The following is a 24,367-nucleotide window of genomic DNA, read 5'->3' as shown; positions in this document are numbered from 1 at the left end:
TTTTACAGATGAGGAAAGGAGGGTTCAGTGCTCTGCTTGCGCTCACAGAAAGCTGGGCGATGAACGCAGGCCATTTGGTTTCAGCCTCCGTACATCCCAGGCACCCTCTCGCCCCACTCCGGTGAGAGCAGGGCAAGGGCGATCTTTTTCTCAATGGTTTCATTTTTTTCTCATTGTCAAAATAATTTCAGGCCTTTTAGAAAATACGGAAAATATAAAAATTTGTAAGGAAGATATATAATTGTAACTTAGATTTAACTGTAAACATTTTCTTGTATTCCCTTTGTGTTTCTTGAAAAATGTCTATTACAGGCATATTTTTTATTTTTTGTGTCCAACTTTTATCATTTAAGAGACTATAAGCAATTTTTGTCATTAAAATTTATTTTAAAGTAGTTTAACTTTTAAAAAACATATTATAGAAGTTATATTGAGTCAAATAATTTTAGAAATGTAGAAATGTATAAAGTAAAGCCTCTCCTTCCATCAGTCATTGTTAACAATTTGCTCTAAACCTTTTCAGAGCTCTTTCTCTTCAAAAAGATGTATTGTTTGTTTTTAACAAAAATAGGAACGCTACATACTAGTCTACAACTAGTCTTTTTACTCAGTTATAGCTATCCATCCATGTTCCATGTTCATAAAGATCTGTTTATTAATGTTTTTAGAATCACTTGTCTGTAAATCACATAAGTAATGTGAATTAGATGCTCATGAAAAATGGAAACAGTGCAGGAAAGTACAGCGTCACAATGTATAGTTTTGAAAATACACCCTACTGTCCTCTGGCCTGCTCCCTCCCTCTACTCCCTTGCGCAGACGAAGCCAGTTAGGCATGAATCAGCTTTTAGGGTTGTTTGTGTGTGTTTACTTATTTAAGCGTGCAGTCACAGAATGTGTGAGAGTACGTGTATGTGTAGCATAAATACAGACTCTCTTTGTAGGTGCTGTGCAACTCTGTGCCTTTTTGTCTCTATTTCTCTGGTAGGATAGATCATTCTAAAGGTTGAATTTTGCTGTATCATCATATTACTATCTTTTCATATGTTTACTTGCCTTTTTTGTTCTGTGCCTTAGCTGCTTGTAGCTTTTGTCTGTTTTCCCTTCTTTTTTATTGTAAAAAACACATGGGGTATATATACTCTCTTAACAGATTTTTAAGTGTACAGTACATGTTGCTAACTGTAAGCACAATGTCGTATAGAAGCTCTCTAGAACTTTTTGCCTATGACTAGCTTATTTCACTTTACGTTTATTTATATTTTTGTTTAAATATTTAAATTATTTGGCATAATGTCCTGCAGGTTCATCCGTGTTCTCACATATTTCAGGATCTCCTTTTTAATGACTGAATAGTATTCCACTGTGTGTACATACGTTGTTTGCTTTCTCCGTTCCTTCATCGGGGGCACTTCGGGTGCTTTCGTATGTTGGTTATTGTGAGCAACACTCCAGAGAACATGGTGTGCAGATATCTCTTCAAGATCCTTAGTTCAGTTCTTATGGATAAATATCTAGAAGTGGGATTGCCGGATCATATGATAGTTCTGTTTTTTGTTTTTTCAGAAACCTCCATACTGTTCGCCATATCTGCTCTACCGCTTTACATTCCCACCAACAGTGCTCAAGGATTCCAGTTTCTCTACAACCTCTCCCACACTTATTTTCTGTCTTTTGTTGTTTTTATAATGGCCATCCTAACACATGTGAGGTGATACCTCATGTGGCTTTCATTTGAGTTTCCTTGATGACTAGTGATACTAAGCATTTTATAGTAAGTTGCTATTAAGTTGTAGGCGTTCCTTATAGCTTTTGGATATTAATCCCTGTTCAGATACATGGTTTCCAAGTATTTTCTCGCATTCTGTAGGTTTCCTTTTCATTCTGTTGATTGATTCCTTTACTGTGCAGAAACGTTTTAGTTTATCCCGTTTGTCTGTTGTTTGCTTTCGTTGTCTGTGTTTTTTGATGTCATATCCCAGAAATCATTGCCAAGACTAATGTCATGAAGCTTATACCATATGCTTTCTTCTAGGAGCTTTACAGTTTCGGGTATTATATTTACATCTTTAAACCATTTTGAGTTGATTTTTATGTATGGTGTAAGGTAAGGATCCAATTTTATTCTTTTGCACATAGAGATCCAGTTTTACCAACATCATTTGTTGAAGAGACTATCCTTTCTCCATTGTATATATTGTTGGCTCTCTACTAAAGATCAGTTGACTGTATGTGTGTGGGTTTATTTCTGGGCTCTGTATTCTGTTCCATTGGTCTATATGTCTGTCTTTATATCAGTACCATATTTTTGGTTACTGTAGCTTTGTATTATGTTTTTAAATCAGGAATTGTGAGGCTTCAGCTTTGTTCATCTTTCTTCAAGATTGTTTTGGCTATTCGGGGTCCTTTGTGTTCTATATGAATTTTACAATTAATTGGATTTTTCTGTTTCTGTTAAAAAATGCCATTGGGATTTTTGATAGGGATTGTATTGAATCTGTAGATAGCTTGGGGTAGTGTGGACATTCTAACAATATTAACTCTTCCAATCCATAAACACGGATGTCTTTTTTTTATCCATGTCTTTAATTTCTTTCAGCAATGTTTTGCAGTTTTCAGTGTTACAAGTCTTTCGTCTCCTTGGTTAGGTTTATTTCTATGTATTTTATTCTGTTTCATGCTATTATAAATGGGATTGTTTTTCTTAGTTTCCTTCTCTGTTTCTTGTTAGTGTATACAAACAGAGGTGATTTTCGTATGTTGATTTTGTGTCCTGCAGGTTTCCAGAATTCATTTATTCTAACAAAGTTTTTTGTGGAATCTTTAGAGTTTGCTACATATAAGATCATATCATTTGGGAATAGAGATAATTTTACTTTTTCCTTTCCGATTTGGATGCCTTGCATTTCTATTCTTACCTAATTGCTCTGGTTAGAACTTCTATACGTGTTAGATAGGAGTGGTAAGAGGAAACAAGAGCTTTAGTTTTTCACCATTGAGTATGAGGTTAGCTGTGGGCTTTTCATATGTTGCCTTTGTAATGTGGAGGGTTATTTCCCTTATATTCCTCATTTGTTGAGTATTTTTTGTCATGAAAGAAGATTACATTATGTCATATTTTTTTCTGTATCTATTGGGATAATCATGATGTTTATCCTTCATTTTGTTGATGTGGTGTATAACGTACGTTGGATCGTTCTTGCATCCCAGGCATAAGTCCCACTTGATCATGGTGTTCGAGCCTTTTAATGTGTTACAGTGTGGTTTACTAGTACTTTATTAAGGATTTTGCATCTGTATTCATCCGGTCATTTTCTTGTAGTGTCCTTTTCTGGCTTTTACATCACAGTAATGCTGGCTTCAGAAAAATGAGTTTGGGAAGGATTGGTATTAATTCTTCTTCAAATATTTTGTAGAATTCACCTGTGCAGCCATCTGGCCCTGGGTTTGTTTGGGGTTTTTGTTTGTTTGTTTGTTTTAGATTTTATTGGGGAAGGGGAATAAGACTTTATTGGGGAACAGTGTGTACTTCCGGGATTTTTTCCAAGTCAAGTTGTTGTCCTTTCAGTCTTAGTGGTGGAGGGCGCAGCTCAGCTCCAGGTCCAGTCCCCGTGGTTAGTTGCAGGGGGCGCTGCCCACCATCCCTTGGAGGGAGTGGAGGAGTCGAACCAGCAGCCTTGTGGTTGAGAGCCCACGCTTCAACCAACTGAGCCATCTGGCCACCAGGAGCTGAGCAGCAGCTCATTTACTTCATTCTAGTTGCAGAGGGCGCAGCTCGCTGGCCCATGTGGGAATCGAACCAGCAGCCCTGTTGCCCAGAGCTCGCGCTCTAACCAACTGAGCCACCCATCCGCTCCCCTGAGTTTTATTTTATTGGGAGATTTTTTGATTACTGATTCAGTCTCCTTACCAATTATAGGTCTGCTCAGATTTCCATTTTTTCATGACTCAGTCTTGGTAGGTTGTCATGTTCTAGGACTTGATCCATTTCTTCTAGGTTATTCAATTTGTTGGTGTCTAATTGTTCGTATGGTCTCTTGTGGTCCTTTTTATTTCTGTGGCAATCGTAGTGTATCCTCTTTCGTTTTTGACTTTATATTTGAGACTTCTCTTTTTTTCTTAGTTTAGCAAAATGTCGATTTTGTTGATCTTTTCCAAAAAACCAACTGTAGTTTTGTTGATGTTTTTCTATTGTTTTGTTCATTTCTGCTCTAATCTTTATTTCCTTCCTTCTGCTAACTTTGGGCTTAGTTTGTTGTTCTTTTTCTAGTTCCTTGAGGTGTAGTGTTAGGTAGTTTACTTGAGATCTTGTAATGTATGTGTTTATCGCTGTACTCTTCCCTCTCAGCGCTGCTTTTGCTGTATCCCATGAGTTTTGGTATGCTGTGTTCCTGTTGCCTTTCCTCATTTTTCAATGCTGTTAACTTTTTCGTACTGATCTGTAGTAGCTCTTGTGCATAGGCCCTTGTCTTTAGGTTTTTACCATGTTTCCCCGAAAATAAGACCTAGCTGGACAATCAACTCTAATGCGTCTTTTGGAGCAAAAATTAATATAAGACCCGGTCTTATATTATATTATATTGTATTATATTATATTAATTATATTTATTATTTACATTATATTATATTTACTATATTATATTACATTACATTATACCTGGTCTTAAAATAAGACCAGGTCTTATATTAATTTTTGCTCCGAAAGACACATTAGAGCTGATTGTCCGGCTAGGTCTTATTTTCGGGAAAACACGGTAGTATTTTCACAGTTATTGGTCTTTCAACTTGATTTGTAGTTCTTTGTCAGGTAGGAGTTGAAATTTTGATGTAGTTGAATCTATTGCTCTTTCCCTTTGTGGTTGCTGTCGTACTTAAAAACGCCCTCCTTTCTCCAGCATTGTTTTTTTTCAATTCTTATTATTTTGTAGTTGTATTTTTTTATGTAGCCCTTTACTCTCTCTTGAAGTAATGGAAAGCAGGGATTGAACATTTTTAAAAAGCAGTATTATTTTAATTCTATCAAATGGATAGCATCTTAATGTGTTGCCTATTCCTTCAATGTCAGAACTTTAGGCTATTTCTAAATTTTTACTGTTATAAATAAAATTGAACCGTATTTCTAGTAATTTCCTTAGGGTAGATTCATAGACCAGAATTACAAGATCAGGAGGAGACTAAGGATGGGAGGCAGTTACAGACAGCGGCTTGAAGCTGCGCTGCCTGGTCCAGGCTCCACTGTTTGGTCACTTTGCGTCCTTCTTCTTGCAAGTCACTGTTTGCGAGGCACATTGTACCTTGGTTTTCTCATCTGAAAAATGGGGGTAATAATAATACCTACCTCAGAGCGTGGTGCTGAGGTTTAAATGTTTAACACACATAAAATACTGGAACGGGGCCCAGTACATAATAAGTACTCAATCATCATTAGTTGTTGCTGCTGCTGCTGTTTCTATTGTGATGTTCTTCTGGAAAGGTCATGACATTTTTATATTTCCATTATGGGAACATAGGAGATCCCATCGCCCCAACACTTGTTATCATTGAATATTATCATTTTTTAAAGTTTTGCTAATTTTACATCTGAAGAATGAACTTTTTTTAACACACATTCCTTTTACCCTCTTGAATCTTAAAATAAACTGCTATCTTTAGGAAATGCTTTATATTTTGTTCTAGATCCCTTTTATGGATTTGTGCTTTAGAACTTGAAGCTCACCTTCTTTTAATTATGTACTTTTCCCCCAAATTTATCACTTAGCCTGCGGTGATTCTCCTGGGTTTCATCTTCGGTTCCTGACATTCATTTGAGCCCCCCCCCCGCCCCCATCTAGCAGGCCCTGTGCTGGCTACACAAGCGCACAGAGGAGTAAGGCACTGCCCCTGTAGGAGAAGCTCATAGCCTGGGAGACAGAGGTGGCAGGCAGCACAGGGGCAGCTGGCGTCAGCTGGGCCATGTGGACCTGGTCCCACCCCAGACCGGGATGTGGGCTGGGAGAAGCCCTAGGAGAAGCTCTGCATGACGTAAGTTGTCTGAGTTAAACACAAAGTGCAACTGTGTTCTTATTCTGCCAGAGGAGACCTGTGGAATCCCAAACTTGGAAATGAAAGAGGGATGTTTTTTAACTTTAAGAAATAATTCATAATAGCATTAAAAAAAAAAGTATTCTGGGGATCAAATATATGGTGATGGAAGGAGAACTGACTCTGGGTGGTGAACACACAATGGGATTTATAGACGATGTAATACAGAATTGTACACCTGAAATCTATGTAAATTTACTAACAATTGTCACCCAAATAAAATTAATTTAAAAAAAAAATGAAGAAAAAAAAAAGAAAGGAAAAAAAAAAAGTATTCTTCCCGTACATTTAAAATACGTAGTAGTTTGAAAACAGGAGTTCTGTGTAACTTTTCTGAAGCCTTGACGTGAGGCGGCTTTCCTGGCCTCTTCAGGTGTCAGCTTCCTCCTGTCAGGTGAGGTGTTGCTCTGCCCAGCCTCCACCTCTGCCTTCCGGAGCCTGTGGTGTGACTGTATGTCAGCAGCCATTGTGGAAGCGCAGCTGCGAGGTCGCTCCCAGGGGCGAGCAGGCAGTGCTGCCAACCCAGATTTTTCAGCGAAAGGGAGCTGGGACTTTCCTGTGGCTCTTGGACTTGGACTTGGCTGGCCCAGTTCAGCCTGTGGCATAGAGGCGTCCTCGTCGCCAGCCCGCCTTTCAGCTCTTCTTTTGCAGGAACAGCCCATTGCTGGGCAGTCGTCTTGTCAGTGCACGGAGTGATTGTGTGCCCACGTGGGCAGGTAGGACTGCGCCCTCTCCCCTCCCCCACCCTCCTCAGGTCTGCTTAATCAGAAAAGTGGCCCTTAGCTCTTTTTCCAAGCCACCGGGTTTGAATTGATCTTTGTTGCTGGTAAGAGGTGGGAAGGCGCTTTCCGGTTCCTACTAAGGTTACCTGACAGCGGAAGGTGTGCACCTGATAATTATAACTCTGGTGTTTCCAAGGCTGGAGCGATTTCGTTAAGAGCAATAATCCTGATCTTATCAGGAGGGTTTTGTAGTCCAACAGCGTTGCTTATACCAGGATCTGTTTTACTTCCTGGGGCTCCCCTCTCCTCCTAGGATTCTCCTAGAATCCTGCCCATTACCTCCTTGTGCACGTCTCGTTAGCTCCTGGAATCACTTACAATGGGGGTGGGAAGGGTAAAGGTGTTTTCCTTTTCTTCCTGCCGAGATCTGGAAATTGGATTTTAACATTACAGCATCACCAACCAGCCAGCAGTGGGGCAGCCCCAAGTGTGGTTCACACAGTACCTGCACAACCGCTGGTCTAGCCAAAGGGAAGGTGGTTAGGCATTGCTTAGGTAAAACCTACAGTACCAAGGACAGCAGTGTTTAGCCCAAACACTTTAGTTCCAGTTTGTATTTCAAAATAATTGGTATCCATGAGCTTGGGAGCCCCTGCGAAGTCCCGTGATTTCACTCAAGACAACTTTGAGGTTCAGTCCTAGGAACTTGCCCGGGTCCTTGACCGCGGCGTCCAGAATCTGTTAGATGATAGGGAGTCGACAGGCCACATTACTGTCTGTGCCCTCAGAGAACACTCAGGAATCTCTGTAAAAGTTGTCCAGGGCCAGGACAGGCTCCTCGAGGTTTCAGAATACTGGGAGTCCACCGGACAGTTGGTAGCTGAGCCTCCACACTTGAAGCCTGAGGAAAGGGTTAACTCTGGCCCTGGGGAGGAGTGAGCAATGGGGACTGAAATTGCTTTGGACATCTGAGCTTTGCTTTAATAAGATATTCCAGGTGGCCAAGCGTAATCCTAAAATAGCCTAGATACTTAATTGCTTTTAAAGTCAGGGCTTCTGTCTCTGGGGAGGTACAGCTCTAAGGAATGTGCTGCTGGCTCCTAAGATCTTAGAGGCGTGGTCTGGTCGGCCTTTTTTTTTTCTTTCTTTTTTTTTTTTCAAATCCCAGTAAAAAAGAAAGGCTGAAGGCAGCCTTCTTGGGTCAGGAGACACTGGTTAAATTTCTCCCTTTCTCCTTCCTCATTGGAAGGTTGGCAATAAGCCTTTGGCTCCTGCTCTTGCCAGATGCCATAACCTGGCTTCCTCCAGGGCTCTGGGATTGGTCTTGTCACCTGCCCCACCCCCCACACACCCCCAGAGACCGTGGTCTATTTTCATTAGTGCTCAAAGGCTTCCTTCCTGCTCTGTCCCCTGCCCAGTGTCTGTCCGTTCCCATCAGAACATACCTTTCTCATAAGATTCAGATCCATTTTTCTTTTTTTCTGTCATGCCCTCAGACTTAGTTGCGTCTTAAGACAGTCGTTTCTCCCTGGTTTGCTGCCCCTGCCCTCCACCCAGACTCAGTGTAGGCTGGCTTTCCCTCTCAAATCTTCAGTACTGTTTACAAAAGTAATATGTTGACATTGTAAGTCATTACTGAGGGGCATTAAAGATAGTTTTTAAATGAAGAGTCACACTACTGTGTTACTTGAAAGACTCAATTTTGTGAAGATGTCAGTTCGCTAAAGACAATTTCAGTGTGATCCCGGCTTTCCTTGTTGGGGAGAGCAAGTGATGGGTCTTGACAAATGATTCAAAAGTGAATCTAGAAAAAGTAAACTATTTTTTAATTCTCTCCATTAAACTTTAAGCTCCATGAGGCCAGATACTCTTACCTGCCTTGTTCCTTTTCCCTCAGAACCTTTCACAGTGTCTGGTGTATCCTAGGTAATCAAATGTTGGTACATTAATGAATATAATGAAAAAAATCGAAAAGTGAAAATCCCCCATAATCCAATTCAGTTAGGTGTCTTCATACATTTGTATGTGTATATATATTTTTCCAACAAAAATGCATTATTGAAATAACCTAAAATGCTGTTTTAATCATTTGTTTTGCTGTTGAGAAAACATCCACTGCCTCCTCACTGTTCACAGTTCAGTTTCAATTTCCTCCTGGTATTCAAGGCATTTCACAGCCTGTTGCCACCTTAGCTGCTCACCCTTGATCCCCCTGCCAAAACATACCTTGTTTATCCTGCACTCCGGCACTCATTTAAACTGCAAACTCCCCTCAACCCGTTCTTCCAGGCCAGCTTCCTCCCTCGGATCCCCCCACCCCCTCCTGGGCACTTTGTTTCGGTACTTGTTGCCTTGCTCTGTTAAATGCTGTGTGTGTGCTCAGCTTGTTTTTCCGACTCCGCGGGCAGGGCATTTCGCTCCTCGGCAGCTTGCTCAGTGCTCCACTGGCTGCGTCCTGGGGAAAGCAGTGCTGAGTGGCTTTGTCCTACCGGACGCCCTCTTGTCCAGCACTGTCTCATGGTGGATCCCACACACGCCACTACAGACAGATGGTCATCTGGGGACAGGAAGCTGCCCACCCCCAGAGAAGGCCCACTCCACTACCGGGCAGTTCTGATGGTTAGTAAAGTCCTTCTGTTGGCCTGACATCTTCTTGGTAACTTCTGCCCAAGGACTCTAGTTCTGCCCTCCAGGGCTTTAGAGAAAAACAAAAACAAAAACCAGAACAAAAGAAACCCTCTGCTTCCTCTTGCACAGGGCAGCCTTTTAGATTTTCAAAGATAGTGGATCCATTTCCCCTGTCTTTTCCATCTTCCAGGCTGAGGTGTTGAGGGAGCACTGTTGTAACTGAGTAGCAGCTTAGACTTTGATTCTTGTACTTTGAAGGCCTTTTATGTGCATGTCACGAGCTAGGTGCCATATTCTCTGGTCCCCCCAGAGGTGTAACCCGCGTGTCTCTCCCCTGTCCCCTGGGGAAGGCGGGGGCCCATCCTACTCAGGTTGTTCTGTTTTGGAGTTAGTGATACAGGTTAGGAGTTTATACTCCAGTACACTGAGGAATTTCCTGAGCGAGTGTGTGTGGGCTGATTTTTCTGGTTGGCTCCACTGCCCCGATGAAGCCAATGAGATGATTTAGGACTAGAGAGTCTCCCGCCGACAGGAGCCACCCAGGCCAGTGATGGCATTGTAGGAGTTCTATGGACATAGGATTTTCTTCTTTCTTCTTTTCCTCCCTCTGTCCCTTCCTGGTGTCCCCAGCCAGAACGCTCTCTACTGTTCTTTCCCCACGAGGCAGCATGGTGTAACAGAGCCAGGCAGGCCTGGCTTGAAATGCTGAAGCGGCTGCTTGGACGCTCTGAGAACCCGGGCAAGTTACGGGAGCTTTTTGAGTCATTGTTTTCCCATCTCTAAAATCACTACCTCCACATTGTAGAATTAAGTAAGAAAATACTCTGTTGAGCTCCTGGCACAGCCTTTGCTGCACAGAAAATGCACAAACACTAACTTCCTGCTTCCCTTTTCTCCTTTCACCACCATTTTTGAGAAATTTAAAGGCACAATGCTCTGTGGCTTCCCTGGGGAAAATGAGCCCAATGTGGGTATAATAAATAGCCAAAGCTAGACGTGGTTGGGTATTTGGGAACAAACTGTCAGTTTCCTGTGAACTCCTGGTGAGATCAAAGCTGTTAAGAGAAGAGCGGTCTCAAGCGGGAGAGGCTGAGAAGCTCGTAAATGGCAGTAAGTGACCGCTCGCTACTGTTAACTCCTGCACACATTCTGGGCGGTTGGACACTGCCTACTGCCTGTTCCCCTGGCCATTAGACTTGCATGCAGTGACCCTTCAACTGGAATGCCTTTCTCAGGGACCCCTCTTGATCCCTAAACTGTGGAGCTGGCTCTTTTGACTGTTTGGCATACTCGCCTCTACTGCTCCCTGCTTTCCTCCACTCTAGGGTCTTAGTCAGCCAACTCAGCATCCCAGAAAAAATCATTTCTGGGCTGCTAACTTTCCAGCAGTCACATCCACACCCTGTTGACAGGCCAGGAAACCCCCTGCCCGCAAACTTGAATTGCGTAAGTGAGCCGTGTTTTGCTGCAGTTGATCAGAGTTAAGAACCAAGAAAATAACAGCTGGAGCCTGTAACCCTCCCAGTTAAAGGAGGAGGGGAGAACAGAATTGTGGGGTTGGAGGCCCCGTGGGGGAGCCCATCCCTGTCTTGCGGCAGATGTGTCAGTGCTTTCCATGGGCTAGGGATGGGGGAACCCCTGACAGGATGCTTACAGACTGAGGACACGGGCAGAAGTCACCAGATCCCGAGTGACAGCCCAGTGGAGCAAGGTGTTAATTCTGCCTGCTGGGCAGAGGTGGAGGCTTCATGGAGGAAACAGCATTCCAGCTGCACTGTGAAGGGCAGGCAGGGTTCAAGAGTTACTCTTACCTGAGCCAGAAAATCCTGTGAAGCAGGGTCAAAGCTTAACTGCCCCAAAACTAAGAATAACGCGAAGAAAGTGGACATTTCCCTGTCGGCCCCAACTGAGTATTTTAACTTAAGTAAGGGACCCTCCTTGCCTTGGAACTGGACAGCAGGAAGCATCTCCACTCGCGGCAACTGTTTTCCCCGTGTTGTTTTTAAATAGTAACTGACCTTCCTATCTGGAATGGGTCAAACAGTGGGATTGCTCAAAGAATTTAGTGTCCCATTTCTGTCCTGTTTCGGCAGGTCTCCCTGTCCTTTCTGGTCATTGAACTAGGGATGTTGCAGGCTAAACTGCTATCACTCAGCAGGTTTTTAAGCTAAGTGGTTCGCACTTGGTGGCCATAGTGCAAGTTCTGACCATCCTACTGCTTGGTTCCGTTCCGGTTCCCTGGTGGGTTGGTTCCGTGGTGGGTTGGCACAGCTGGAGAAAGCGTGGGGGCCATGCTGAGCCCCAGCCCCCATCCTACAAGGCATTCTCTGTTCCCAGAGCTGAGCTCTCAGCTCTCGCACTTGGGTGTTTATTTTCACACGTAGTCACACAATAGCTGCACTGGTGTGCTTGTTTACACTCCTCCCCTGCTGTGGAAAACCCTGTCTGAGATTCTAGGTTGTGGATTCTGTCCTCTCCACCTAGCTGAGTGTTAAATAGTTTCTGAGTAAGCACTGAGAGAGCTGGAAGTTACTGTAATTAGCAAACAAAACTGTGTTTTCGTCTCTCTGGGGAACTGACAGAAAGAATCCTCCAGTGAACAGAACCAGCTTCAGATCTCCAGCTAGAGAGAGTTGGGAATTGAGCCACCACAGTAAACAGCTGACATAACAGAGGCGGCAGTGGTCCCGCATTAAATGCCTTTCAGCTGATAGGGGATCCGGGGATAATTGACTTGCCAGCAGGAATGAGTGGCGCAAACGAAATCACGGCATTAGGGCAGCCTACTGCATGCTTTGAAGGGGGACTGGAGCTGTCTGGTTTTGCTGACCTGACAGGCATGATTCATCTTGGTTATTCGTTGTCCTAGCTGCCACCAGATGACACCCGATTTCTGTTGACTGTAATTACAGTGTGGGGTGAGTTTCAGCTGTGTTTTTTTTAAATAGTGTTCCACCCCCTTGGTTGTTGGCCTCCCTGAGCTGAAGGTGCTTGCTGCAGGGTGATTTGTGCAGCACCTGCCTGGTGGGGGGGGGGGTGGTGAGCACATAGTCAGAGAGCGTTTACTGAGCACTTCCTTATACGAGGCTTTTACTGGATAAGCAGGGAAACTATTTAGTGTAGCCTGTTTCATGTCAGCTGACAGGGTGTCACTTCTTGGTTATGCTTACCTCCCTGTGTGCTAGATTGCTGCTGTCAGAAAGTGGGTCTGCATCTCAGAGCCCACTTTGAGTAAGTGAATCAAAGGATGGCCCCCAAATAAATGTAACTGATATGATATGCTTTCAGGCAAGCTTTCTTAAAGGGAGAAGAGGAAGAGAACGGAATAAGCTTTCACTTCATTGGCATGGTTTCTTCATGAGATCCCTGTGCAGACCAAAAAATGTCCTCTCAAGAAACCTCTGCTCCCCGTGCCCAGATGCCCTCCAACCTCTTACACCCCCAGCCAGCTGGGCGGTTTGTGCCTGCGTGTGTGTGCGCGCGTGTGCGTGCACGCACCTGTGGTCCTAGGGGAGAAATGAGAGAAGGATGGGCTCAGTGCATCCAATCCCATCCACTGGGTCCTCCACTGACCAGTGGGACAGGCGTGGACAGCACTTTTTATGACATTTTATATACCCCAGTAGCCGAGGGCCTGTTTTACTCTACTGTATGGTATGTGTGTTTGCATTTTTTTTTTTTTTGAGGAGGTGCTCCTTTGGTTCAAGTAGCCAGTTAATGTTTTGTAACAGTAATTATAGTTCATCAGGCATTGCACTGGGGCCTAATAAGTGCCAGGCAGTGTGCTCTATGCTGGAGATACAAAGATGAATAAGACCCGTTTGTTCTCAAGTTACTTATAGCACAGATAATTCCAAAATAATACTTTAAATTCTAAGCTCCAAACGTGCCGAGATTGCTTCCAGAGTACTTAGCATGGCCAGGGTGATGAGGAGGCCGCCCGTACAAGACGATGCCTGATTGGAGGAATAAGTGTTACCAACTGAATAAAGGTAGGAAGCACATTTCAAGGTGTATTTATAGTTACCATTTCCTCCCTTCATTAAGTGGTGTTGGTTTAACCTAATCAATCGAATTGGGATTAGGTTTTCATTATTGCTCTAATGAAAATGAACTTCAGCCTGGTGGCAGAGTCTCTGTAGCTTGGGAAGAATCTCAGGCCCCGGGGGCTTTCATAGCACTAGGGAGTTCTGATCACTAGACCTGGGGCTTCTTGTGGTGAGTCTGGGGTGAGAGACCACAGCTTCCGGATCTGTGTCCTACATCCTCTGCTCCCTTATCCCCCACGGAGAGTGTTGTCTGGAAAGCCAGGCGAGCTGTCTTCACAACAGACTGTATAATACACAAACACACGCACCAGGCGGGACATGGTAGTGCGTCCCAGAGTGGTGGCTCCCGGAAGGGCCGCTGGGGATGAGCAGGTTCCCTTTGTGTCGTCCTCCTCTTCCAGGGGTCTCAGGTATAAGTAACGCCCACCCTCCTTCAAAAATGGAGCTGATTCTTCCACCTGCCCCCCTCGTTTTGGAACCATAAGCAGAAAAGAGCCAGCTCTCCCTAGAGGGTGGCGGAGATAGCAACCTGAGCAGCCACTTGCAGTGTGAGTTGGCAGCACAGTTGCTAAGGGTCTTCCCCTCCCGCTGAATGATTGCCTTGCCTCTCGTGTTTGCCCCCCACTCCCTCTGAACTCTGTGCTTTGTTCCCCTTTAGAATGGTGGTTTGGCCTGGAGTGATGATACGGATGGCGGCCGGGCAAGAGAGATCTCGCGAGATTTTGCCAAGGTCTGTAATGTTTCCTTTGTGATGACGAGGGGGCGCTTCTATGGTGGGTCATTTTGTCTGATCCCCAAGGAATAGAGCAGCAGTGGCCTGTGAGTCACATCTGGAGTCATTGAGATGGTTGTGTGTCTCTGGTGTGAGACGTCCTGCATAAGGCGGAATTTTTCATTGTGTTTTTTTCTGGGGGGATTGGGATTGCAGCTGTATGAACTGGACAGTGATCCGGAAAGGAAGGAGTTCCTGGACGACCTCTTCGTCTTTATGCAGAAGAGGGGTGAGTGTCTGCTGATGAGTCCACTCATCATTTCGAGTCTGTGAATATTTATTGAGTGCCTACTGTGTGCAAGTCACACTTTGGCGTAACACCTCCCGGCAGAGTGCCAGCATCTTTGCTCAAGAAGGTAAGAGGCACTGACTTTGATTGGTTCCGAACTTAGCTGAACCACTGACGAGCAGATTGAAGAGGGCAGAGAGGGCCTTGGCAGAAAATGAGTGGAATGACCATTCAAATTAGGGCTTGCCTTATTTGTGTCCCTCTTCTGATTAACTGTTCTCTGGAGTCATTTCAAATTCAAATGTACTTTTTTTCTTAGCCTTATAGCTTCCCCTGGACATCACTTAAATTGGTATGTGGGGCTTCCTATTGATGCGTCTAGTCTTATAGAGACCAAGAAAGGCCAATGAAAGAATAGAGACTTCTCAGGATTTGTTGGGAGGCTCTGAAATGACCCATAAAAGGAAAGGCTAACTCTTTTATTCTTACCCATTGCCTCTTTGATTTTTGCATCCACTGGCTTGGTTGGGGACATTCCTGCTGTTTAACTGTAGGGTACATGGGTGGCTGCTTTATAATGCACCTTCCCCCTTCCTCTCCCTCTCACTCCCCCCACCCACCCCTAACCATCTCCACTTTGGCCTATGGCATGACTGGGCCTTGAGCCCAGTGACTCAGCTTCCTGGCTTTATAGTCTGTCATAGCAGCGGGTCCCCCAGCTGGGTCAGCCCTCTGAAAGCACAGGCAGAACCCCGCCTCCCTAGGAGAAGGTCCTCAGCAACCGGTGTAACTTCACCTCTGTCATCAGGACAGAGCCACGGGGGAGAGCTGCTGCCAGCAGCCTCCTCCCAGGACCCTGCTTTCATCTGTTCATGCATACCTTGGTTTCTGTGTCAGCTCCTTCATGGAGGGCTGACAGTGTGGCATCCCTCTTCTCCTAGGCTGTCCTATCCTGTAATGGCAGCCCTAGTTGCTGAATATTCTGAGTGAACTCCTCTTCTCCCTCCCTCCCTCTCTGCCTCCGCCTGCCTCCCCCCCACCCTCATTCCTCCATCTCTCCCCCTTCTTCCCCTTTCCCTTCCAAAAGGTATTGCTTTCCTAGTAGTATGCTTATTACTGCCTGTTTGCTCACCAAGGCAATCGAAAGTGTCAAGGCTCTGTGTCCCCCCATCTCCAAACATATGAAAGCAGTCTAGGCAGAGCCCTAATTAGTTTACTCCTCCTATTGTTATCTGGAGCTGCGTGTGTCAGTGAAAAACAAGAATATAATCCCAGAAGATAATGTGACTAGCAGCAATGAAACGTCCTGGTTGCCGAGAGAGAGAAATCCACTTAATACTTTGGTCTCCCCTTCCAATTACCTTTTAATTATTTACAAGCTCCACAGGCCCAGCTGGTACAAGCCCAGGAGCTGCTCTCGCCTCAGAGGGGCTGCCATAGCAATATAGATTTTAATCAGTGATGCAGCTCCATGGCTTTATTTTCTGCTTTATCGCTTTTATCCCTTCCCAGAAGGCTTTTTAAAGGAAAATGGAAGTTGTATCTGCCTAGCCAAGAGTGAAGATCCATAATTGTTTGTTTAGGACTCTGTGTCCCCACTAGACTGGGAGCTCCTTGAGGACAGCCACTTTGTCATTTCTTTGCATCCCCAGTGCTAGCCCAGGGCCAGATGGGGGTGCTCAGGCTGTTTGCTGCATGAGGAGGGAGGCCGAGCTGCCCTCGTTAGGCAGTAGTTGGAGGTCAGCAGTGTGTGTCCAGTCTCCTGCTGCTCCACAGCAGCTGGGGACGGCCAGACTGCCCTCTGGTTATTTCTTGGTGAACCCAGAGCAGGAGCAAGTGACTCCCTTTTAGTGTGTCCGCTGATGGTGTATTCACGCCTGAGTGAGCCCTCTCCGTGTTCAGCACTTAGGTTAGGGATTTCGCTATTTGTTGGCATCACCACCGGAAGGGAAACAGCTGAGGCAGTTTGGCTCGTTCCTCTAATACGAGGTTTCTCAGCCTTAGCATATTGACTCTGGGGACTGGATCATCCCCAGTCCCCCCTCCGTGGTGATAACCAAACCTGTCTCCAGGTATTGTAAATGTCCCTAGGGGACACACTTGCCCCCGCTTGCCTCCTCCCCCGTTGAGAACCACTACACGGTAGAAGGACGGAAAAGAGTGGAGATCTAAAATTTCCTTGGCAGAGAAACTCTATGGAAACCGTCTTCCCCCCACTCAGGTAGCAGCGCCTGAGGGCAGCGAGGTCTGTGTCAGACCACATTGCCAGTGCCCCCATCCTGGGCTAGGGTGCAGGGCAGGCCTCAGACAAGAGCGGCAGCCCCCGATGTCAGTGTCACAGAAGTGGGGGGCCGCTCAGGGCTGTGACTGGCGCGGGTTCAGCTAGGAGAAGCCTTGTTTGTGTCCTGCATGACTCAGCTACCACCAGGCTGGGAAGAGTTTGGGCCAAGAAGTTAGCACTCCTGCCTGTGGCCAGAGCGGAGTTATGGAAGTTACGGGGAGTGTCACCAGAGCTGGGCCTGCAGGACACTTGCTATGGCAAACCGTGTGTAGTCGGGCAGGAGAGGGGAGACAAAGGCAGCGGGACAGAGTGGAAGTTGTTCCCTTAAATTCACAGTGATGTCCCTGGCAGATCTGAATGAGGGTGGGTGGTTCAAGAGGGTGGTAACAGGGTGTCCCCTTAACCCCATGAAGCTTGCTGTCTGCTTTTCACAGCGCGGTGAGACCAAGGGCCCCTAGACATACTTGTGACTATTTATCACCCCCAAGTTGGGGTGTCTGAGGCACTCAGGAGCCAGACCTTGTTAGCTCGGTCCAAGGAGAAGCCTCACCGACCTCGGCAGGCGCTCATCCAGCAGAAGACTTCCCAGGAGCCACTGAAAACAGCCGAGTTTGAGAGGCCTGGGGGCATCCACCTGGACCATGAGTGGGGCCCAGTGGTGCTGACACAGCAGGCTGCCCCGCAGAGGAAGTGGACAGGGCTCCCAGGAGGCAGCACCCAGCAGGCTGCCCCAGGTGACTGCAGCTGCAGGTGATGAAACGGCGTCCAGTGGGAGAGGGGCCAGGCTGTCGCTGCTTCATGCTGCCTCTTTCGCTTGTTAACACATTTGGGTGAGTTGACTGCTACAGATGGGCCTTTCAGCTCCTGGCACCTTGGTTTCTAGGCCAGACTGCGGTGACTTGTACCCTGGTGACCCCTCCCCCACCAGAGCAACCTGCCCCAGAAGGAGCCTGAGAAGAGGCCGCACGGTGCCCAGTCAGGCTCACTGCCTGCCTCCTGCACCAGGAAACAGCCCTGTTGAGAGGCATGTGTCGGGGAAAGAGCTCCACATGGATAAGTGTGAAGCCAGGGCTACCATCCTACCCTTCTCCCTGATCTTGAGCAAATCCTTCCCTTTCTGGGGGCCACAGTTTGTGTATCTCTAAAATGAGAGGGTTCCAGAGGCAATCTGGAAGTTTCTTACAAGTTCTATGTTTTGTGTGCAAGATTGAGAAACTAATAGATAAGAGCCATATTCAGTGACCAAAAGAAGAAAAGCTTTTTTTCTTAAGCAATTTTCTATCAAAATAGTGGTGTAAAAAAACAAAGCAGAGACCCGAAAACCAAGTATGTCTCCACTTTCCTTGCTGAATAAGGTGCTTCTACTTTTGCTGACTGAAGCCAAATTGAATTAAACAAGTTGCCTTGATTCTCTTCCCCCAAATGTTTCCCTAGAATGATTGTTTAGAACTCTGGTGCTCCTTTTTGCTCTCCTTTTCTGCATACTCATGCGTGTGTGTGTAAAATACACGTTTTCTTTGCCAAAAATAAAGCCGAATAGTTTTTTAACTCACTGTGGGTGGTTTCTGAAATATCCCCTGGTTGGTAGGTTTCCAGGAGGAAATGGGGGGGAGGAGCTAATTTGGAAGTCTAGTAAACTAAGGCTTATAAACAATTCCATTCTTCCTTTATCAGTGAAGAAGAAAAACTTGTTCTCTTGTTCCCTAGGCCTGTGAAACAGAAGGAAGTGTGGTCTCATCAAAGAGGAGGAGGATGGTTTGCTGTGGCTTGTATTACTATTATCCCATGCACTGGACAGAACCCTTTCAACCCATTATCTGACCTGCTGCTCCCCACAGCTCCAGTTCTGTGGGGTTAGAGAAAGCAGAGGTGGTCAGTTATCCATGAAGAATCAGTCCCCAAGTTAAGTGACTTACCTGAGGCCACAGAGCAGACTTAGCACTTGGTTTCCCAACCCCCAGACCAGTGCTCTTTCCCTGTCCTGCACCACCGTTGTGCAATGTGGTCCAGCACCAGCAACTCCAGCATTTCTCACTGGGCAGTGGGCGAGCCTTGTCTCTCCTTCAGCCCTTCTAAGCCTGTCTCCACAGGCGGCTATCCGCTAGGGCCTGACAGCATCTCGCTGATTAACATGGGGTAGAACTCTTTGTGCAAGGCCCATTTCTCAGGGAAGGGCAGATGTGACAGTTCACAGTGGCACAGAGACTGCCATCTGTCAAGGCAGGGTGGGGTGGGGGTGGGGGCACAGGAGCCAGAAGCCCTCACAGCAGCATCTTGCGCACGAGCAGGGCTGTCCTCTCCAGCCCCTGCCCCAGCCGGGCGCACCAGGCTAAGGAATCGCTTGGTCATGTGGAAAAGTTTTGCCAAGACCTCACCAGAGAGCTGCCCGCCCCCACACACACTAGTTCTGTTCAAGGCTGCAAACTGACCTTGGTTTTCCCAAATGGATTGTTGGATCTGTTGTTGATGTGTATATACAAAGAATTTACTATGGGAAAAGGGCTTGGTCTGCCTCCAAGTGCAATTTGAGTGTTTTTCCTTCTGTTGTGTGCTTATCTGTCCATCTCAGGCAAGGAAATGTTCATGACATATATTGCTTTGCCTTTTAATGGAGGCAGTTTCTGTATATATTCTTTGTATCTTGCAGTAAAGGCCTGTGCTGCGGACACTCTTCCTGATAGACTAAAATGTATTGTCTTTGTCAGATGAAATAGGCTTTGGGGATTCATTTTCTAACCTTATCCCCAAATGAAAGTCTAAAATGCAAATCTTTGTGTCAGGATTAGCCCTTTGTCTGAAGCCTGGTACTTTTCTCTCCCCAGATGATCCAACTACTGTTGATAATACTGTTTTTCTTTTTTCCACATTTAGTAGTCATTTAATATCCTATAAGTATGCAGTTATCCATGATCGTGGGAAGGGATCCTGGTTTTTGAAAGGCATGATTAATTTGAATAACCCACTTTTATAATTAAATCCAGCTTCCTCCCCTTCAAAATCTTTTATTGGTACTTGGTAAACTTGCATTGATAGTTTTTCCTCCTTTGTCCAAGATGAGCTAATATTGAGTAAATTGTCCAAGAATTAGTATAACGGGAACGTTTGAAGGGAGGGTTTGTTCCACTTACACGGAGGGAATATCTGCTGGGTTTGAGAGGCCAGTGGGCCAGTGGCATGGGTTGGCAGTGGAAGCTCAGACAGCCATGCACTACCCAGGCCAGAGGCGCTGGAGTTAGGCCTCTGCCCTGCCAGCCTTCCCCACTGCCTGGCATGGACACACCAGCCAGGTCTGTTGATCAGCAGCGGACAAAGCAGAGAAGACCTGCCAGTCCACCTCCTCCTAACTCCTGGGCCAATTTCTCTGGGTTTAAGGGAGGATCCTGACAGCACAGCCGTGCCATAGTTTTATTACCAGCCATCGTGTATGGCATTGCACACGCTGTTGGACTCCACCTGAAGCAGTTCGTCTGAGCTGGAGTATCAAACGGGGATGAATTTAAAATTAGCCTCTGGGGTTGTGGTACCTCCAGAACTTCAGTGTCTTGCTGCTGGACAATAGAAATGGACATAACAACTTTGGAAATCTGTTCTGTAGTATTTACTAAAACTAAACATATGCCATCCCTGTTACCCAGCAATTCCGCTCCTAAGTGTATGCCCAGTAGAAATGAGTGCTTCTGTTCACGGAAAGACGCATGCAAGAATATTCATAGCAGTGCCATTCAGTGAAGCCAAATACTGGAGAGAACTCAAACATGTACGTCAGTAGTAGACTGGATAAATAAATGGTGGCATCGTCCTGTAATGGAATCCCACACAGCAGTAAAAAAGAATGAGCTGCTGTACACAGCTGGGATGGTTGTCACACACCTACTGCTGAGCAAAGAAGCCAGACACAAAGGAATATATGCTACGTGATTCTGTTTATTTAAAGGTCTAGACAAATCAGCTGTGGTGATACATTTTGGGATGTGATTACCTTCTGGGAAGGCTGGAGTTGGGGGTGGGTATTGATCGGGAACGAGGGAGTTTTCTGGGGTGCTGGGAATGTGCTGCATTTTCATCTGAGCAGTGGATACAGGGCTATACACAGAAGAGAAAATCCCATGAGCTGTGTACTTGAGATTAGTGCACTGTGCCGTGTCAGTCAGACCCACGTGGTGGGAGAGTCGGAGGCGGAGGGGTTGGGGCCACTCCCAGGAGGTTCGCACACCCTTGCCCTGCGCTGTCTGTCTTGTGGAGCAGTTGGCCGCACCCTGTACTGCTGCTCCGTCTCCCAGAGGCACTGGTGCCTTTCTCCACAAACAAGTGGGGGAAATCACCAGTCATTTCTCTGCTTATTCCTGGGGAGCAGGACTGGAGCGGGGAAAGAATTAATATGCAGAGGAATGGGCAGGAAGCCTGCCTGCTTAACATGGCTCTTAACTCTTCCAGGCTCCCTGGTCAGCCGCCCAGCTCTCTTGACAGGCTATGCAAGTGATTAATGATCTTTTTCAAAGCCAGGAAAAAGCAGCGAGGGTCCCTGGCAGAGCCACACCCTGGGTCCTGAGCCCTCACCCCTGACCAGTAGGCAGGAAGGCAGCCATGTGACTATGTCTGGGGTCCCTGCCCTCCTCGCCCCCCGTTACTTCTGGTCTTCAGTGGAAAGTACCCATTCTCTTGTGGGGAGGAAGCAGCCCTCCCTCCAGTACTCCTGCCATCTCCATCTCTGTTTCTAGTGCTACAGGAGGTCATCTCCTCCCTCTGCCCTCACCCCTACCCCCCAGCTCTGTTTCCTCAGGAGAGCAGAGTCCCAGGAAACAGCTTTTGTTTAGCTCCATCTGCTCTGGAAGCTCTTGATCACAGCTTAGGCGAGCCAGTGCCAGTGCCCAGCAGCATTCCCACCACCAAGGGTTAAAGCCCGGGAGCCCCGCAGCCTCACTGGGTCCAGGCCCTCATAAAAGCCTTTTCCACCCAGCCCCTGGGCTGCCCCCGGCTCCCTGCCTGAAATCTGATAAGGGGCCTCTTTGTTGGGACTGTCAGTCTCCTTTATTGAGGAGGGAACTGGAGACCAGCAGCATTTCTTGGGGTACCGATAAGGCCCTGGATTCCTGTCAGAGAGAGCATGATTAATTACCCTCAATCCTGGCTCCTGCTTTGATAAGCAATGACTGACAGTCCACAGGCTTCCCTGTTAGGTGCTCACGCCCCTCTGGGACGCTAGTCCAGCAAGGCCAGCACCAGTGACCCCAAGGAGGGCTGGCTGCCTCCATCCTGGTTCTAGGCAGGTTGCTCTTGCATTTGTTGTGGGCAGAGGCCTGTCCCCTCTCAAGTAAAAAGCCTCCTTAGAGGAAGATGTAATCCCGCCCAGAGAGCAGGCCACAGACACCACTTCCCCCCAAAGCTGGGGAAAGAACTGGTGTCTGTGCCGTTGAACTTCACAGCCAGTCCTAAGCCACCTAGGACAATGCAGAGAAGATCCCAAACCTTCCGTCTCAAGGTTACTTGGCAGCATTATTCTATAATTCAGGCAAGTTTCTAAAACCTGGGCCTGAATTATAGAAAACCAGCTCACACCCTCCCTTTGGTAATAATCATGACTGTTAATTTTTTTGTTTTTAAGTTTTTATTCATAGACTCTTAGGACTTTAGAACTGAAAGTCATCTAGTCCAAAATCCTCATTTCATAGGTGGGGAAACTGAGGCATGAATCTGTCGCTCTCCCACCCCTACCTCCAGTATGATGTATTGTTCTCTTTTTTATTCAGGCCTCTCCCCTCTCTCATCATAGAGTCTCCTTGGGACAAAGGAGGTGGCTACCAGGTCCCTTGGGGACAGACAGCAGAGACAGACCAGCTTGAGGGTCCAACTTCTCTGTTGATTGTCAGAGCATGAAGCCAGGGCAGGCTTTGTGTCTGGATTGTCTGGGTAATGTGAGAAAAGCAGGCCGTCACCCAGAGCTAGCACTCAAATAGCCTCAGCTTTGTTTCTGACCCCTCCAGGGGCCGCCTGCACTGGGAACTACTTTTAGCTGCTTTGCAGAGGGCCAGCCATGATGAACACACGCATCCCCTTATCCACTGATGTCTGGAAACACATGGGGACCTGTGTGAGGGGACCCACGGGCAGGACTGCAGGGGCCACCACCAGGGCTCCAGGATGGGCCTGGCCAGTGGTTTCTCTGCGGAGGTGCCGGGAACAGGTTGCTTTCTGGTTCCATCTACAGCCTTGACCTCAAACGACACTTTGCCTCTTGCCTTCTCAGGTCCAATCTCTGCCTGTTTCCTCTGCCCAGAGTAGTTCTTAGCCTAATGCAGTCACACTCTACGGGACTATAACGGGACTTTTTATGGAATTTCTACGTCTGTACTATCTCAAATGGCTAGACATTTAGTCCAGTGAGTACTCAGGGTGAATTTACGTATAATTCCTCCGGGGAATTGACCTTCAGAGGAGGCAGTTTGAGCCATACTAGAAATCTGGCTTTGTTTTTGGCTACAGCTCTTCAAACAAAATCTATAAACAGCCTAGTCACTTCATCCTATTCTGCTGGCCTGCCTCCATGAATGACCTTTTCTAAAAGTAAAGTGCACCCTTTAGGTTTGAAGATTTACCATCACAGAAGACATTCAAATGAAAATAGTGCAAACTCTTAAGGCTGTTTGCAGATGGAGTTACAAAGCTCGTGGTAACTGGCCCCCAGGAGGGTGACTGTCCTGAAGGCTGGCACTCCATCGGCTGGGCAGGCCCTGCTTGGCGGTCAGCTGTTCTGCGTGCGTCCCAGATCCAGCCACCTTCCCCTTGTTAGCAGGTGATTCCCCTTCTCTCTGGCCCCGCTGTAAAGTTATGTATTCTTTGCTTTCTCAGAATCTCCACCTTTCTGTCCATTCTTCTGCTCTGCTGCTCATCCTTTTATTGTGGGACTATTATGCAGAGACGTTGACCACTCTGCACCTCAGTTTCCCGCTCTGTTTAATGAACGTCATGAGCCTGCTGAGCCTGCTGGGGCCTGAGAGGAAAAGAGGACGTCTTTCAGGGCTACCAGCTCTAAACTTTTAGTGCTAGCGATGGGTCCTGGCGGGCACACCACACGGGAGGGAAATGCAGTTAAGATTCCCAGTGCGGTTACCATGGAGCTGGCTGCTTTGACTTTGAAGAGCTTTCTTTTTTTTTTTTTTTTTAATCTGCGCGGTAGTTTAGTTTATTAAACACTATCATTAATATTGAAGACATGTGAAGGAAAAATAGTCGCTGCCTTCGTGGAGCTACAGCCTCCCTGGGATACGAAATGAACATAGACAAAACAATTAGAAAATAAGTCTTTGCTGAGCTTGGAGGGGTTATGATAGAAATTCTGAAAGAGAAGGCATCCACGTGACCTGGAGCAGTTAGGAAATTGTTCCTAGAGGGACTGAACATCCAAGGCCATTGAAGAGAGGGTTTGAACAAAGGCAGCTCATTTTGGCTTGGGGAAGACGGAGAGCACAAAGCAAAAGAAACGAGCTTGGTTTGGGCTGTAAAAGTGAGGAGACCCAACTTATTGGAGAGCGAGTTGTTGGGGTGTGCTGAAAGTACTTCCTCCACGCTCTGAAGGTGCGTCGGGGAACCGGGTCATGACGTTGAACA

At 46.5% G+C, this 24,367-nt stretch overlaps 1 protein-coding gene across 3 annotated transcripts in view; it reads left to right on the top strand.

Annotated features, from left to right (window-relative positions):
* The window catches only part of ARID3B (AT-rich interaction domain 3B), a 48,701-nt gene that overhangs the window by 14,405 nt on the left and 9,929 nt on the right, over window positions 1-24,367 (top strand). For all 3 annotated transcript variants that reach the window (XM_081047391.1, XM_081047390.1, XM_081047392.1), the window contains exons 3-4: window positions 14,139-14,210; window positions 14,409-14,481. In XM_081047391.1, the coding sequence (XP_080903517.1) occupies window positions 14,139-14,210; window positions 14,409-14,481 (145 nt within the window). The remainder of the gene's footprint in view (window positions 1-14,138; window positions 14,211-14,408; window positions 14,482-24,367) is intronic.

This window comes from Rhinolophus hipposideros, assembly GCF_964194185.1.
Source record: "Rhinolophus hipposideros genome assembly, chromosome: 5".
NCBI classification, from domain to species: Eukaryota; Metazoa; Chordata; class Mammalia; order Chiroptera; family Rhinolophidae; genus Rhinolophus; species Rhinolophus hipposideros.
The sequence above is the reverse complement of the archived record's forward strand: the minus strand, read 5'-3'. Positions and strand labels throughout refer to the sequence as shown.